The sequence below is a fragment of the Lontra canadensis genome, unplaced genomic scaffold, assembly GCF_010015895.1.
Source record: "Lontra canadensis isolate GAN:19392208 unplaced genomic scaffold, GSC_riverotter_1.0 scaffold205, whole genome shotgun sequence".
In the NCBI taxonomy this organism is placed as follows: domain Eukaryota; kingdom Metazoa; phylum Chordata; class Mammalia; order Carnivora; family Mustelidae; genus Lontra; species Lontra canadensis.
Genome location: NW_022631199.1, coordinates 778,378 through 792,856, shown reverse-complemented (window position 1 = coordinate 792,856; position 14,479 = coordinate 778,378). Strand labels below are relative to the sequence as shown.

The window sequence follows — 14,479 nt, the reverse complement described above, 5'->3', positions numbered from 1 at the left end:
CATTATGAAAAAAAAGCTAACAAATTTTAAAAAAAGAAAAAATTCAAACAGAAAATATGGCATACAAGAATCTATGGGATTCAACAAAAGTGGTTCTAATGGGGTATTTGATAGCTACACAGGCTTGTCTCAAACAAACAAAAGGAATGAATCCCTCCCTCCTCATGTATGTGTGTGTGTGTGTGTGTGTGTGTGTGTGTGTATCTAGATATATAGATAGATAGATAGATTTCTATATATATATAAAGAAACTAGAAAAGAACAAATAAAGGAATAAGTTAGTAGAAGGAAATAAATAATGAGGATCTGATTGGAAGGAAATACTATAGATAATATAAAGAAAATATGGGTGACCTGGCTGGCCAAGTTGTTGGAATGTGTAACTCTTGATCCTGGGTTTATGACCCATGTTTGAACCCCATGTTGTATGACCCTATGTTTGAGATCCATGTTGGGTGTAGAGATTATTTAAAAATAAAATATATTTGGGGTGTCTGGGTGGCTCAGTGGGTTAAAGCCTCTGCCTTCGGCTCAGGTCATGATCCCAGGGTACTGGGATCGAGCCCCGCATCGGGCTCTCTGCTCAGCAGGGAGCCTACTTCCCCTCCTCTCTCACTGCCTGCCTCTCTGCCTACTTGTGATTTCTGTCTGTCAAATAAGTAAATAAAGTCTTAAAAAATAAAATAAATTTAAAAATAAATTACATTTTAAGAAGAGAAAATACAAAAAAACAATGAAGCTAAAACTTGCTTCTTTCAAAAGGTAAACAAAATGAACAAAACTTTACCCAGACTCAAGAATAAAAACATTCAAATAAGTAACATCAGGAATGCAACAGAAAGTGCAATGATGCCACAGAAATACAAAATATCATAAGAGACTACCAAGAAGATCTATATGTCAAGAAGGTAGACAACCTAGAAGGACAGATAAATCCCTAGAAATTTACAGTATTCCCGGATTGAATCATGAAGAAATAGAAAATCTGAATATGCATATTACTAATAAGGATATTGAATTAGTAATCAAAAAACTCCTAGCAAGCAAAAGTTCAAGAAAATGGCTTTACGAGCGAATTCTATAAACATTCAAGAATATTTAATACTTACACTTCTCAAAATCTTCCAAAAACTCAGAGTATTTGGAATCCATACAAGATCATTTTATAAGGCTAATATTACCCAGATACCAAAACCAGGCAAGGAAACCACAGGGAAAACAAATGAATAATTTTATATTATATATATATACATATACATATGAATATATATAAATAATTATTTTATAGTATATGACATGTATTATGTAATACTACATATTATGTACTTTATTTATGTATTTTATATTATATATATTTATATGTGGTGGGTGAACATAGATGCAAATATCCTCAACAAAATAGTAGCAAACTGAATTCAAGAGTACAGTAAAAGAGTCATACACCATAATCAAGTGTTATGTATTCCAGGGAAGCAAGTATGACTCAACATCTATAAGTCAGTTAATGTGATACATTACAGCTACAAAACAAAAGATAAAAACCATTGATCATATCTATAAATGTAGAAAAATCTGAAAAAAGTTGACATCTATTTATTATAATTCTCAACAAAGTGTGTATAGAGGAAAATTACATCAATATAAAATGGGCCATTTATGACAAACAAACTGCTAATGTATAATGATGAAGAGCTGAGGGTTTTTACTGTCATATTAGGAACAAGACAAGAATAGCCACAGTCCCCACTCTTAGTCAACACAGCATTAGAAGACCCAACTGAAGCAATTATATTTTTAAAAATATAGTAATATAAAAGGCATTGGCAAATCAGCAAGGAAGAAGTTACCATTTGCAGATGAAATATATATATATATAATATTTTTTTAATTTTTTAAAATTATTTTAAATATGTATATATATAAATATATATATATAAAATGAAAGACCACCAGAAACTGTTATATATATATATGTGTATATATATATATATATATGACCACCAGAAACTGTTAGAACTAATAAATAATTTCAGTAATGTTGCAAGATATAAAATTAATATACCAAAATCTATTCTGTTTTTTACAAATATTTTTTATTTATTTGAGTGAGATATTGAGTGAGCAAAAGATAGAGCACAAGCCAGGAGAGGGGCAGAGAACTAGACCCCAGGGGAACCTGATGTGGTATTCAACCCCAAGACTCCAGGATCATGACCTGAGCTGAATGCACTTAACCAAATGAGCCACTCAGGCAACATTTATTCTGTCTTTATACAATAATAACGACCTTTGAGAAAGAGAAATCCCATTGGTAATCATATCAAAATGAATAAAATATCAAGAAATAATTTTCAAGGGATAAATTTAATCAAGGAAGTAAAAGACTTATACACTGGAAACTATAAGATATTGATGTAAATAACTAAGTGACATAAATAAATGGAAAGAAATTTCATGTTCATAGATTGGTAGAATTAATACTGTTAAAATGCCTGCATGACTCAGAGAAATCTGCAGATTAGTACCTCTGGTGAGACAACAACGAGATTCAATAAAATCCCTATGAAAATTCCAATTCCATTTTTCACAGAAGTAAAACAAATAATCCCAAAATTTGCATGGAATCACAAAAGACCACAAATAGCCAAAACAATCTTGAGAAAAAGAAAAAGTGAAACATATTATGCTCACTGATTTCAATGTATTATAAAAAGCTATAGTATTCAAATTGGTATGGTATTTGCATGAAAATAGACACAAAGATCAATGGAACAGAAGGGACAACCCAGAAATAAACTCACACATATATGTTTGATTAATGTACACAAGGACAGCAAGAATATACACTAAGGAAATGACTGTCTCTTTAGTAAATAGTGGTGAGAAAACTATATGCAAAGGACTAAAACAAAATTTCTGGTTAATATCACATACAAAAATCAAACTAAAATGAATTAAAGATCTAAATGTAAGACCTGAAACCATAAAGCTTAAGAAGAAAACATAGGTAAAAATCTCCTTGACATTGGTCCTAGAGATGCTATTTTGGATATGAAGTCAAACACAAGGGAAGCAGAATGAAAAATAAACATATGGGGCTGCATCAAACTAAGAAGGTTTTCTGCACAGCAAAGGACCCATTAAAAAAATGGAAAGCAACCTAAGGACTGGAAGAAGATATTCAAAAAATATATATCTGATAAGGTTTTAATGTTAAAAATGTACAAAGAACTCATACAAATTAGTAACAAAACAATTGGATTTAAAAATGGTCAGTGGAGGGGCACCTGGTTGGCTCAGTTGGTTAAGTATCTGCCTTTGGTTCAGGCATGATCTCAGGTTCCCCAGATTGAGCCCTGTGTTGGGCTCCCCACTCAGTGGGTAGTCTGCTTGTCCTTCTCTCTGCCCTTCTCCCACTTGTGTACATGACAAATGTAATAAAATTTCTATTATAGGAGTCCCAGAAGAAGAAGAGAGAGAAAAGGGAGCAGAAAATTCATCTAAAGAAATAATAGTTGTAAACTCCCCTAATGTGGGAAAGAATACAGACATCCAGATCCAGGAGGCATAGAGAATTCCCATCAAAATCAACAAAATATATTTACTTAAGATATATTTTCATTAAATTTGCTAGCCATAGTGATTTTTAAAAAATTTTAAAAGACAAGATATGTTTCCAAAGGCAAAGGAAACAAAAGTGAAAATAAACTTTTGGGACTTCGTCAAAATCAAAAGCTTCTGCACAGCAAAGGAAACAGTCAAGAAAACAAAGAGGCAATCCATGGAATGGGAGAAGATATTTGCAAATGACAGTAAAGACAAAAGGTTGATATCCAGGATCTATAAAGAACTCCTCAAACTCAACACACACAAAACAGATAATCATATCAAAAAATGGGCAGAAAATGTGAACAGACACTTCTCCAATGAAGACATACAAATGGCTACCAGACACATGAAAAAATGTTCATCATCACTAGCCATCAGGGAGATTCAAATTAAAACCACATTGAGAGATCACCTTACACCAGTTAGAATGGCCAAAATTAGCAAGACAGGAAACAACATGTGTTGGAGGGGATGTGGAGAAAGGGGAACCCTCTTGCACTGTTGGTGGGAATGCAAGTTGGTGCAGCCTTTTTGGAGAACAATGTGGAGATTCCTCAAGAAATTAAAAATAGAGCTTCCCTATGACCCTGCCATTGCACTACTAGGTATTTACCCCAAAGATACAGATGTACTGAAAAGAAGGGCCATCTGTACCCCAATGTTTATAGCAGCAATGGCCATGGTCGCCAAACTGTGGAAAGAACCAAGATGCCCTTCAACGGACAAATGGATAAAGAAGATGTGGTCCATATCCACTATGGAGTATTATGCCTCCATCAGAAAGGATGAATACCCAACTTTTGTCACAACATGGACAGGACTGGAAGAGATTATGCTGAGTGAAATAAGTCAAGCAGAGAGAGTCAATTATCATATGGTTTCACTTATTTGTGGAGCATAACAAATAGCCTGGAGGACAAGGGGAGTTAGAGAGGAGAAGGGAGTTGGGGGAAATTGGAAGGGGAGGTGAACCATGAGACACTATGGACTCTGAAAAACAATCTGAGGGGTTTGAAGCAGCGGGGGGTGGGAGGTTGGGGGAACCAGGTAGTGGGTATTAGAGAGGGCACGGATTGCATGGAGCACTGGGTGTGGTGCAAAAATAATGAATACTGTTATTCTGAAAATTAATTAATTAATTAATTAAATTAAAAATATTTGTCCTCCCCCCCAAAAAAAATCTTAAAAGCAGCAAGACAATAGACATCATTAAATTACAAAGGAAAACCCATAATCCTAGCTGCAGATTTTTCAACAGAAACTTGGAAACCCAGAAGGCAGTGGTATGATACAGTCAAAGTGCTGTGGGGAAAATCTGCAGCAAAGAATCCTGCACACAGGAAAGCTGTCATTCAGACTAGGATACGTAAAGAGTTTCCCAGACAAAAACTAAAGGAGCTCCTGACCACTAAACCAGCCCTGCAAGAAAGAGTAAAGGGGACTCTGAGTGGAAAGGAGAGACCAAAAGTTACAGGGACAACAATAGATCAGAGAAAACCTCCAGAAAATAATTGCAAAAGAAGTAATGAAATGGCAATAAATACATATCAATAATTACTCTGAATGTAAATGGATAAGGGATCCCATCTAAAGACATAAGTTGTCAGAATGAATAATAAAACAAGACCCATGTATATGCTGAGCACAGGAGACTAATGTTAGATCCAAAGACACCTGCAGATAGAAAATGAAGGGACAGAGAAATACTTAGCAAGCAACTGGGTATCAAAAGACAGCTGGAGTAGTACCCTGACATTAGACAAATGGAATTTACAACAAAGAATGTAATCAGAGATAAAGAAGGGCACTGTATCATAATAAAAGGGGCAATCAACAAGACCTAACAACTGTAAATATTTATACTATCAACATGGGAGCACCAAATATATAAAACAAGTCATCACACACTTATGGAACTAATTTAATAACAAAATAATAGTAGGGATTATAATACCTCACTTACATCAATGGAGATATCATCCATAGATAGACAGATGATAGATAGAAAGATGATAGATAGAAATGACAGATAGATGATAGATGATAGATAGATGATCAGCCATAAAAAAGAATTATTCAGTCATAAATAAAAAAATAGTTTTGTCATTTGCAACAACATGGATGGTTCCAGAGAGCATTTTTCTAAACAAAATAAGTCAAAGACAAATACCATATGATCTTACTCATATGTGGAATTTAATAAACAAAACAAATAAGCAAAGGGGAAAAGACAGAGATAAAAACAAGAAACAAACTCAACTCTAGAGAACAAAGTGATGGTTTCTGGAATGATGTGGATGGAGCAATGGCTAAAACAGGGAATGGGGATTAAGAAGAGCACTTGAGATGAGCACTAGGTGTTGTAGGAAAGTGTGGAATTACTATGCTGCACATCTGACACTAGTATAACACTGTGTGTAATTACACTCCTTCATTAATGTACAGCTGCCATCATGACTATGTGTAAGGCCAGTAAATTAACTGTATGTTTTGTTACATTTACTTTCTCTCTTTTAAAGATTGTATTTATTTATTTGAGAGAGTCAAAGAGCATGAGCAGAGGAAGAGCAGAGGTAGAGGGACAAGGAGATTCCAGGCTGAGCAAGGACCCTGATGGGGGGCTGGTCCCATGACCCTGAGATCATGACCTGAGCTGAAATCAAGAGTCAGACATTGTTACTTTTAGTTCCATATTAATTTATTTGGTAATCACTTAATTGACTTATGAACCTATCAGGAATAAAAACAAGCAAAATCACATATAAAATAATCCCATCTTCTTATCTGCCTCTCTGTAGGAGGCTGTCTGTGTGAGAATTATGTTCCTTCATTGACTCCATAAACACCCAGGAGACTCCATGACTCCAAGTGGGGTCAACCTAGTGGTCTGCTCTAAAGTTGGCATCTCATGTAAGAAACAGGCCATACACTTTTCCTTTAACTGACAGTGTGTTTTGGGGCCTTGAACAATGGAAATAAAATATGCTAAGAACAGAGGGTATAATAGGTAAGGGGTTCAGAAAGGTAGCTTCCCCCCACCTTAACAAATGTTTCCTCTCACTCTATTTAATCAATCTGAAATAGACTATCTCTATTCTGTCTCTGACACTAGGATTTTTTCTGCTGCACCCTGAGGAATGCCTATCTGTTTCAGTGCCCCCACTCCTTTCCACACAAACAACTGTTTCCTGTTCCCTTCATTTCCCTCCCCAGCTGTCCTCTGGAGACATGGCAGCCCATGTCACCCATCAAAGAGTAGGTATTTTCTCCTCCAGAAGCCACATGATACAGAACTCCAATGTGGTAGGTGTCCTCCCTGCCTTTCCTTGGTCCTCCCACATCATTTATGACACTGGTCCTTGCAAACTCTCAGCTCCTTTGAAGTGAGTTTCTGGATTGAAGCACCACACCATGCTTCTGTCATTCTGGAAGCAGGGACATTGAGGCAGATACTCCAATGGTGTGATCAATGGCTAGGCACCCACAAGGAGGAGCTTCTTGGTAGCCTCTGGGGAACAAGTGCACCCAGTGTGTTAGATGTGAAATAATGACAATGAACTGTCTGGGGTGCTGTGAAATTGGTAACATTTAGAGATGTTAGAGAGGAGCACCCAGGAGACATGAGGGGTGAGGTAAGTAACGTATGAGTATGTCACAAACATAAACTCAGACAGTGCAGCTATAGGTGAAACAGGATTCTCTGACAGAGATGCCCAATTTTACAAGAGAAGGAGAAGCAAAGAGGAATGGTCTAAAGAGAGCAAATTAGTCTCCATGGAAGGATATTTTTACATGAACTGTAGCTATTGGAAGACATCAAAGATGTTAGAAACAGGGGGAAGACTATTTATGCAGAAGAAAAGATGGATATGCCAAAGATGCAAGAAAAACAATGTCATGTAAATATAAATACTTTTGTTTCAAAGGAAATGGGAACTAGAGATACGGAGATTGTATGTTGCTTGTTTGTTTGGCTAATTAATTGGTTATTGTATTATTTTTAATGTATATGGACTGGAATGTGCATACAGTGTAATCTAGCAGATTATTTCCACGCTCAAATCAGTGTATCAGAAAGAATAAAGTAGACTAGACAAAAAGTGTATTAATTGGGGAGAAATTGGAGGCAGACATTTCCTTGAATTACCTTTACAATTGATTTTAATTCTTTGAAATTCTATGTCCTAAAAGGATTTGTTATGCATTTGGAATAAAATACACTGGAATTATCCTAGATCCATTATCCCAAAAATGTATGACCCAATGGGAATGTTAAAGAGAGCAAGGACACATCACAGGGAAATATCTTGCTTTTTCCCTCCCCAAATTATTCTTTTAACATTTTGGTGAGTTATTTTTCATTAATATCCACACATTACTATGATGAATAAATTGCCTGGCAGCTCACAGGTTTTGCTCCTGAACTCCTGAATTTATTTCCTGTACAGCTCTTCCAGAAAGAATCAATATCACACATCATCACATACAGGTGCAACTCACAGGACAAAGGAGTGAGAAGTGTAGGATCTTCCAGTCCCAAAACTCTTCCATCGTCTTTACCTGAAATTTGCATCATTGGCCACACTCTTCTGACTTCAAGCAGAGCTGTGAAGTGTGTGGTCAGTGTGGATGGCTCTGAACCCATACAGATATAGACAATCTACTGAGAGAGGACAGAATAGATGTTTAGAGTCACCATGACGACACATGGAATGTAGCACCATGAGGAGGTATAACCTAAGGTGGGGGCATTTATGTAGGGAGAGAAGGTAGGAGATGGTGACTTTTATATGGAGGAGTGCAGAGATAAAGGAAATTTGGGATAACTTCTTTTTTCAAGATTTCTGGCTTGGGCTATTGTAAATGGTGGTACCAATGATGGCGCACGTTTCAGGAGACTTTGGGAGCTCACTGTTGGGCATGATGAATTTGGTGTCACTGAAAAAATACTCACAGGACTTCCTTAGACTGACATGACAGCAGCAACAAATAGATATAAGGTAGCCATGAAATGATTCTTTGGTGTATGATTCGGTCTCCTAAAAGGTCAAAAGGACAAAACAAAATGGCTAGTTAATTATAGTGTCAAATGGCTAGTATAGAATGCAATTGTGAACAGCTCAGCTCATTGACTTCATATTAAGGACTATCAGTTAGCTCTCTTACACACACCTGTCTGTGTGTATATGGGTGGGAAGCAGACTACACATTGTCATTCAACATACTGCATTTCCATTTTCCCCAGAGAGCCTCATGGACCAATGTCACCAGGCAGCGAGAACACAATATACTTTTGATTCACAACGTCGAATTGTATTTCTTTACCTGGTTATATACTCTTATATCCTGAATACTACACCCTCTCTTTCTAGGATATAGTAGTTTAAATGCTTATTTTAAATATAAGGAAATAACTATAATAACAAAAATAATGATAAAGTAATGATAGAAATACTACAACAGTAATTTTAGAAATAATAATAATAAAATCAACAGTAATAATCATTGTCCCTGTATAACTACTAAGTGCTAAACTCTTACATGTGTTTGTGTGTGTGTACACAGGTATGGGCATGTGTGTGCATGGGTGTATTTGTGCGTATGTGTTATAATATGAGTTGTCTCATTTAATCTTCAAAACTTTGAGGCAAGTATTGCTATTGTCCTGGTTTCATAAAAATGCATTTCAGATAAAATTTTACATTTGAATGATATGCTGTGTGATAATAAGACATAATATACAATATTTCATATATACTATATTTGCATTAAATTTTCTTGTTTATCTCTTCAAATCATGGACACTTTTAGCTTATATTGTTACTTTCTTAATATAATTATTTGGTTCAGCAGCATACCCATTCCTAGGAAAAGTCAGAGTGTCATACATCTAACGTGGTATGCATTTTCCATGTCAACTCCTTTACAGAAGCAATGATTTTATTCCATCCATATTTAGGGAAATCCATTGTCAGACCTCTGCTTCTTCTATGTAATTCCATTACAGTGAATTATCAGTAATGACCACTTAACAGGAATCAATTGTACACCCATCATGTAAGTCTGGTATTTGAAGAGAGTGCTTTTAATTGGTGTATCAATTTGGCCATTGATATCATGGGTTTTTAGAATACACCCAAAAATAAAGGCAGCATTATCTTTTAGTATAAAATATAAGTGTGTGTATCAGAATATATATTCCCAGGATTTCTGTATCAAACACTTTTCAAAATAAATATTACTCAGGAAGAAATGATTTCTTGTATTTGTCTTTTGTCTTACAATCAAAACTTTCATATAATGATGTAGTGTAGAAGCATACAAATAATTGGATAAATGTGAAGTCATACTGATATTATTAAATAATTTCCTCACATTTAAATGTAAATTCCCTTCTATTTAAATTTAAAGAAATATTCTGAATGGTTTATTCATATACTGAGATAATTGGCAGAAAAGTGAAAAGAATATTTTTGAAACTAGTCAAGTCAAATTTGTGCATGCATAATGCATTTTGAACATCTTGACAAGGGTAAAATGGTAAAGATTATTTGAGTGTAGTGAATTCACTGGGTAAAGGGTATGAAGGCCTTTCTTTTACATCCAAGGAAAATTTGGAATATGACTGTGTTTATAACTAAATCCATGGTATCTAATGATGACAACATCTTCTATAATTGGTCTCTAAACTTCTAGAGGTTAGGGCAGTATAAACTGTATGTTACATCTGTTTATTTACATTATCATTATTAGACAGAGAATATTTAATATCAGGTAGAGAGAAAGAGACTATAACTTTATAAGACTACCACAGATTTGGAAAAGTTTACAGGGTATGTAACATTTGTCTTCCTGCTCACCACCAGTGCATAACTTTTTGGATTCAAGAACAGATTTCATTCAACATTCTGGATGGCACAGAAGGTATCCTTTTCTCTATCATTCTAGCATCATGAGAGGATATTTCAGATGCCTGATTAACGGGTTGGGCAAAAATACATAAAAGATCATTGTAGAAGTTTGCTTGGGTGGCTTAGTTGGTTAAGCATCAGATTCTTGATCTCAGCTCAGATCTTGAACTCAGGGTCATGAATTCAATCCCTCTGTTGGGCTCCATGCTGGATATAGAGCCTATTAAAAAAATTCTTGTAGAAAGTTCAGGGAAGTGGAAAGAAGATAGTAGAACAAAGAAGATGAAGTAGTCAATTAATTTATTAGGGAATGCTTCTAATATATAAAGATAAAGTCTAGACATTCTTGTGGATGTAAATGTAAACATAATTGATGTATTGTGAAAATTTTTGATATCGGAGTCCATAGTCAAAAATTTCTTTAACAGTCTTTTACTGAGAACATACAATAGGCCAGTAATTCTTAAGCAATTGGGGTTCTGTAGAAAATAGACATTACATATTTTTCTTTTTTTACAGATTTATTTACTTTAGAGAAAGAGACAGTTGGGGAAGGGGGACAGAGAGAGAGAGACTCTTAAGCAGACTCTTTGTTGAGTATGGAGCCTGACCCAGAGCTTGATCCCATGACTCTGATATCCCGACCTGAACAAAAACCAAGAGGTGGGCCTTTAACCAACTGTGGCCCCCAGGTGCTCCCATACTTCTCAACACTAAAATTGAGAAAGGATTTTTCAGTGCAAATGAGTATATCAACGGGAGTCACTAATGGAAAAAGGAAAACTAGAATGACAAAATTATGGTGAAAAGTGAGAAAAAGTCAACAATTTTGGATAATTATTATTGAATTGGAGTTGTCAGTAATATTCATAGACTTATTTTATTCATAGATTTTAGAGGCTTATTTATGATCCACCAATTCATGGGAAGCATCAGTGCCCTTAAATCTTAATCTGTGTCTACACCAAAATTTACCGAGCTGTAGGTCAAACAAGTCAAAAGAGCAAGAACTTCTTAAATATGTGTATATCCACAACTTCATTCAAAGGTTAATCTTTTAATATAGTGAAAATTATAGCAAAACAACATTCACATTCCAGACCATTAAAATAGAATATAGAGGTTTATTTCATAATGAAGAATCGTAATACCAACTAAAACAGAAAAATTCAAATTATTCATATTTAACTAGAGACATATTTGTACATTTGCTTCCCCAAAGGGAAAACCAAAACACATTCATTCAAAATCATGAATAGTTTTTTTTTTTGTATTTAAAGATTTTGTTTTTAAGTAATCTGTAAACCCAATATCTATACCCAATAAGTTGAACTTACAACCCTGAAATCAAGAGTTGCATGCTCTATTTACTGAGGCTGGCAGAGGCCAAAGACTTAAGAATAGTTCTTAAAGATGGCAAGTAACTTGTTTTATATATTATTTCTTTTTCATAGTCGGCATCTGTGTTTTCCTAAATTGTACCACTATGTCTCTGTGTGTGCAAGTATGTATGAATGTATATTTATTTATTGAGGGATAGATCATACCTACTGAATCTGTGCACATAATAGTAGAGGGAACAGTTAAGTAGCCACTATCCACATCTAAAGAGCATCATTATTTAGAAACTATATGATTCCCTATATAAAGAAGTAATTAAATACAAGTCAATTTTGGAAAGTTACTAAAACTGGCCAAAATAAAACATATTCTTATTTTAACTGAATACAATGTTCTTTTTCTTTTACATTTAAATATGACACTTCAAATTACAAACACAGATTAACCTAGTTTTAGCATCTCATTAGTTCATATTTTAGAAAAATATATAAATAATACATTTCATTTTCTCTAAAGTTAGCCAAATAAGAGCTGAGACAGAATATTGAGTTCCATATCCTATTCATTTATTCATTTATTTAAAATATATTATTGAGCAACTACTATGTACAAGGCATTGTTCAGCCACTCAGCTTATACAGAGTGCAAAATAATGATCTCACATTTGGAAGTTTAAGTTCTTGTGTGTTAGGATGACAATAAACAATAAATATAATTCATATGTTTATTTAATATGTTATAGATGAAAAGTGATCTGCAAAACACATCAAAGGACAGCACCACTGAACACTAAATCAAAACTAATGATGTGCTATATGTTGGCTAATTGAACATAATAAAAAAAAGTAAAAGAAGAGTATGACCACATTAACAACAACAACAATAACAAAAGGAGAGCACAATAAGGAGAAATAGGCGAATTGGGGTACGCAGGGCAGGAGAGGGTACTAAGATTTTAACTGTGCTGTTTAAGGGTACACCACATTTAAAGGTGACTTTGACAAAAGACTCAACTCCATTTAAGAATATGGAATTGATTGAATTTAAATAAAATAAAATTTAATTAAAGATTTTTTTAATGCAATTTAAAAAAAGAACATGGAATTAAGATCCTGAGACTACATGGAGCTAACAACTTACTGAACAGACCAAATATGATCATTTCATTCAAACAAATAAATTCCCAGATTGTAAAACAAGCCCATTTCAAAAGCTGGTTGAGAGTCTACTGATTTTAACTGCAAAATATGCCTCACTCTCTTTTTATTATTCTAAATGTAATGTTTTCTAATGTTTTCTAATATTATTCTAAATGTAAGTGAGTTTGAGATTTACACCACTGCATTTTAACTCTCTTTTTTTTTCCTATTTTAGGTGAAAGAGTGAAATTCATGATGGGGCAAGAGAATCACAGTTTCACCGGTGATTTCATTCTCCTAGGACTCTTTTCTTCTTCCCAATCAAGTCTAGTTTTCTGCTCCCTTATAGTCATTATTTTTATTATGACTATTACCGAAAACACAATCATGATCCTCCTTATTCTCAGGGACTCAAGACTCCACACTCCAATGTATTTCCTGCTCAGCCATCTGTCTTTCATGGACATCTTGCATATTTCTAACATTGTTCCCAAAATGGTCGCTGACTTCCTGTCAGGCAGCAGAACTATTTCATTTGCAAGTTGTGGCTTCCAGGTATTTCTGTCCCTCACCCTCCTAGGTGGTGAGTGTCTTCTCCTGGCAGCAATGTCTTATGACCGCTATGTAGCCATCTGCCATCCACTGCACTATCCCATTCTTATGAGTGACTATGTCCGCATCCTCATGGCTGGAGGGTCCTGGCTGGTTGGGACTGTCAACTCCATAGTCCACACAGCTTATGCCCTCCACTTTCCCTTCTGTGGCTCAAGAGCCATTGATCACTTCTTCTGTGAGGTCCCTGCCATGTTGAAGTTGTCCTGTGTGGACACAACCCTGTATGAACGAGGAGTTTACGTAAGTGGCTTAATTTTTCTCCTCGTCCCTTTCTCCCTAATCTTTGCTTCTTATGTCCAAATCCTCCTCAGTGTTCTTCAAATGAAATCATCAGAAGCACGGAAAAAGTCATTTTCTACCTGTTCTTTCCACATGATTGTGGTCACAATGTACTATGGGCCATTTATTTTCACATACATGAGACCCAAATCATACCACACTCCAGGCCAGGACAAGTATTTGGCAATATTCTACACCATCCTCACACCCACACTGAACCCTATCATCTACAGCTTTAGGAATAAAGACGTTCTGGAGGCAATGAAAAATATGCTCAAAGGTAACTTTCTCCATTAAAGATAGTAAGAAAAATGCTTGAAGCCTATGTTTTCTATATTAATATTCAATACTTACAGGTTATTCATTATTCATGTATCTGGAAAGAAAATCAGTTTCTATCCAACAAGAGTAGAAGTGGATTTTTCCAAACCCCTAATGATAATAAACAAAATTTTTTAAGTATTTGTTTTATAAACACATACACCTAAAAAGTTACTATTCCCTCTGACAAAAAATTATAAGAATTTATAAAAATTGACTTTTACAATATAATCACATTTTAAAGGATCTATCCTTATGACTTTT

The 14,479-nt window shown here is 34.9% G+C and overlaps 1 protein-coding gene across 1 annotated transcript; it reads left to right on the top strand.

The window, feature by feature from the left end:
* The first annotated feature begins 10,469 nt into the window (after window positions 1-10,469).
* Window positions 10,470-14,191, top strand: LOC116861722 (olfactory receptor 2AJ1-like). Its single transcript, XM_032848495.1, has 2 exons — window positions 10,470-10,533; window positions 13,236-14,191. The coding sequence occupies exon 2, from the start codon at window positions 13,253-13,255 to the stop codon at window positions 14,189-14,191; it is 939 nt and encodes a 312-aa protein (XP_032704386.1). The 5' UTR covers window positions 10,470-10,533; window positions 13,236-13,252.
* Window positions 14,192-14,479: the final 288 nt, after the last annotated feature.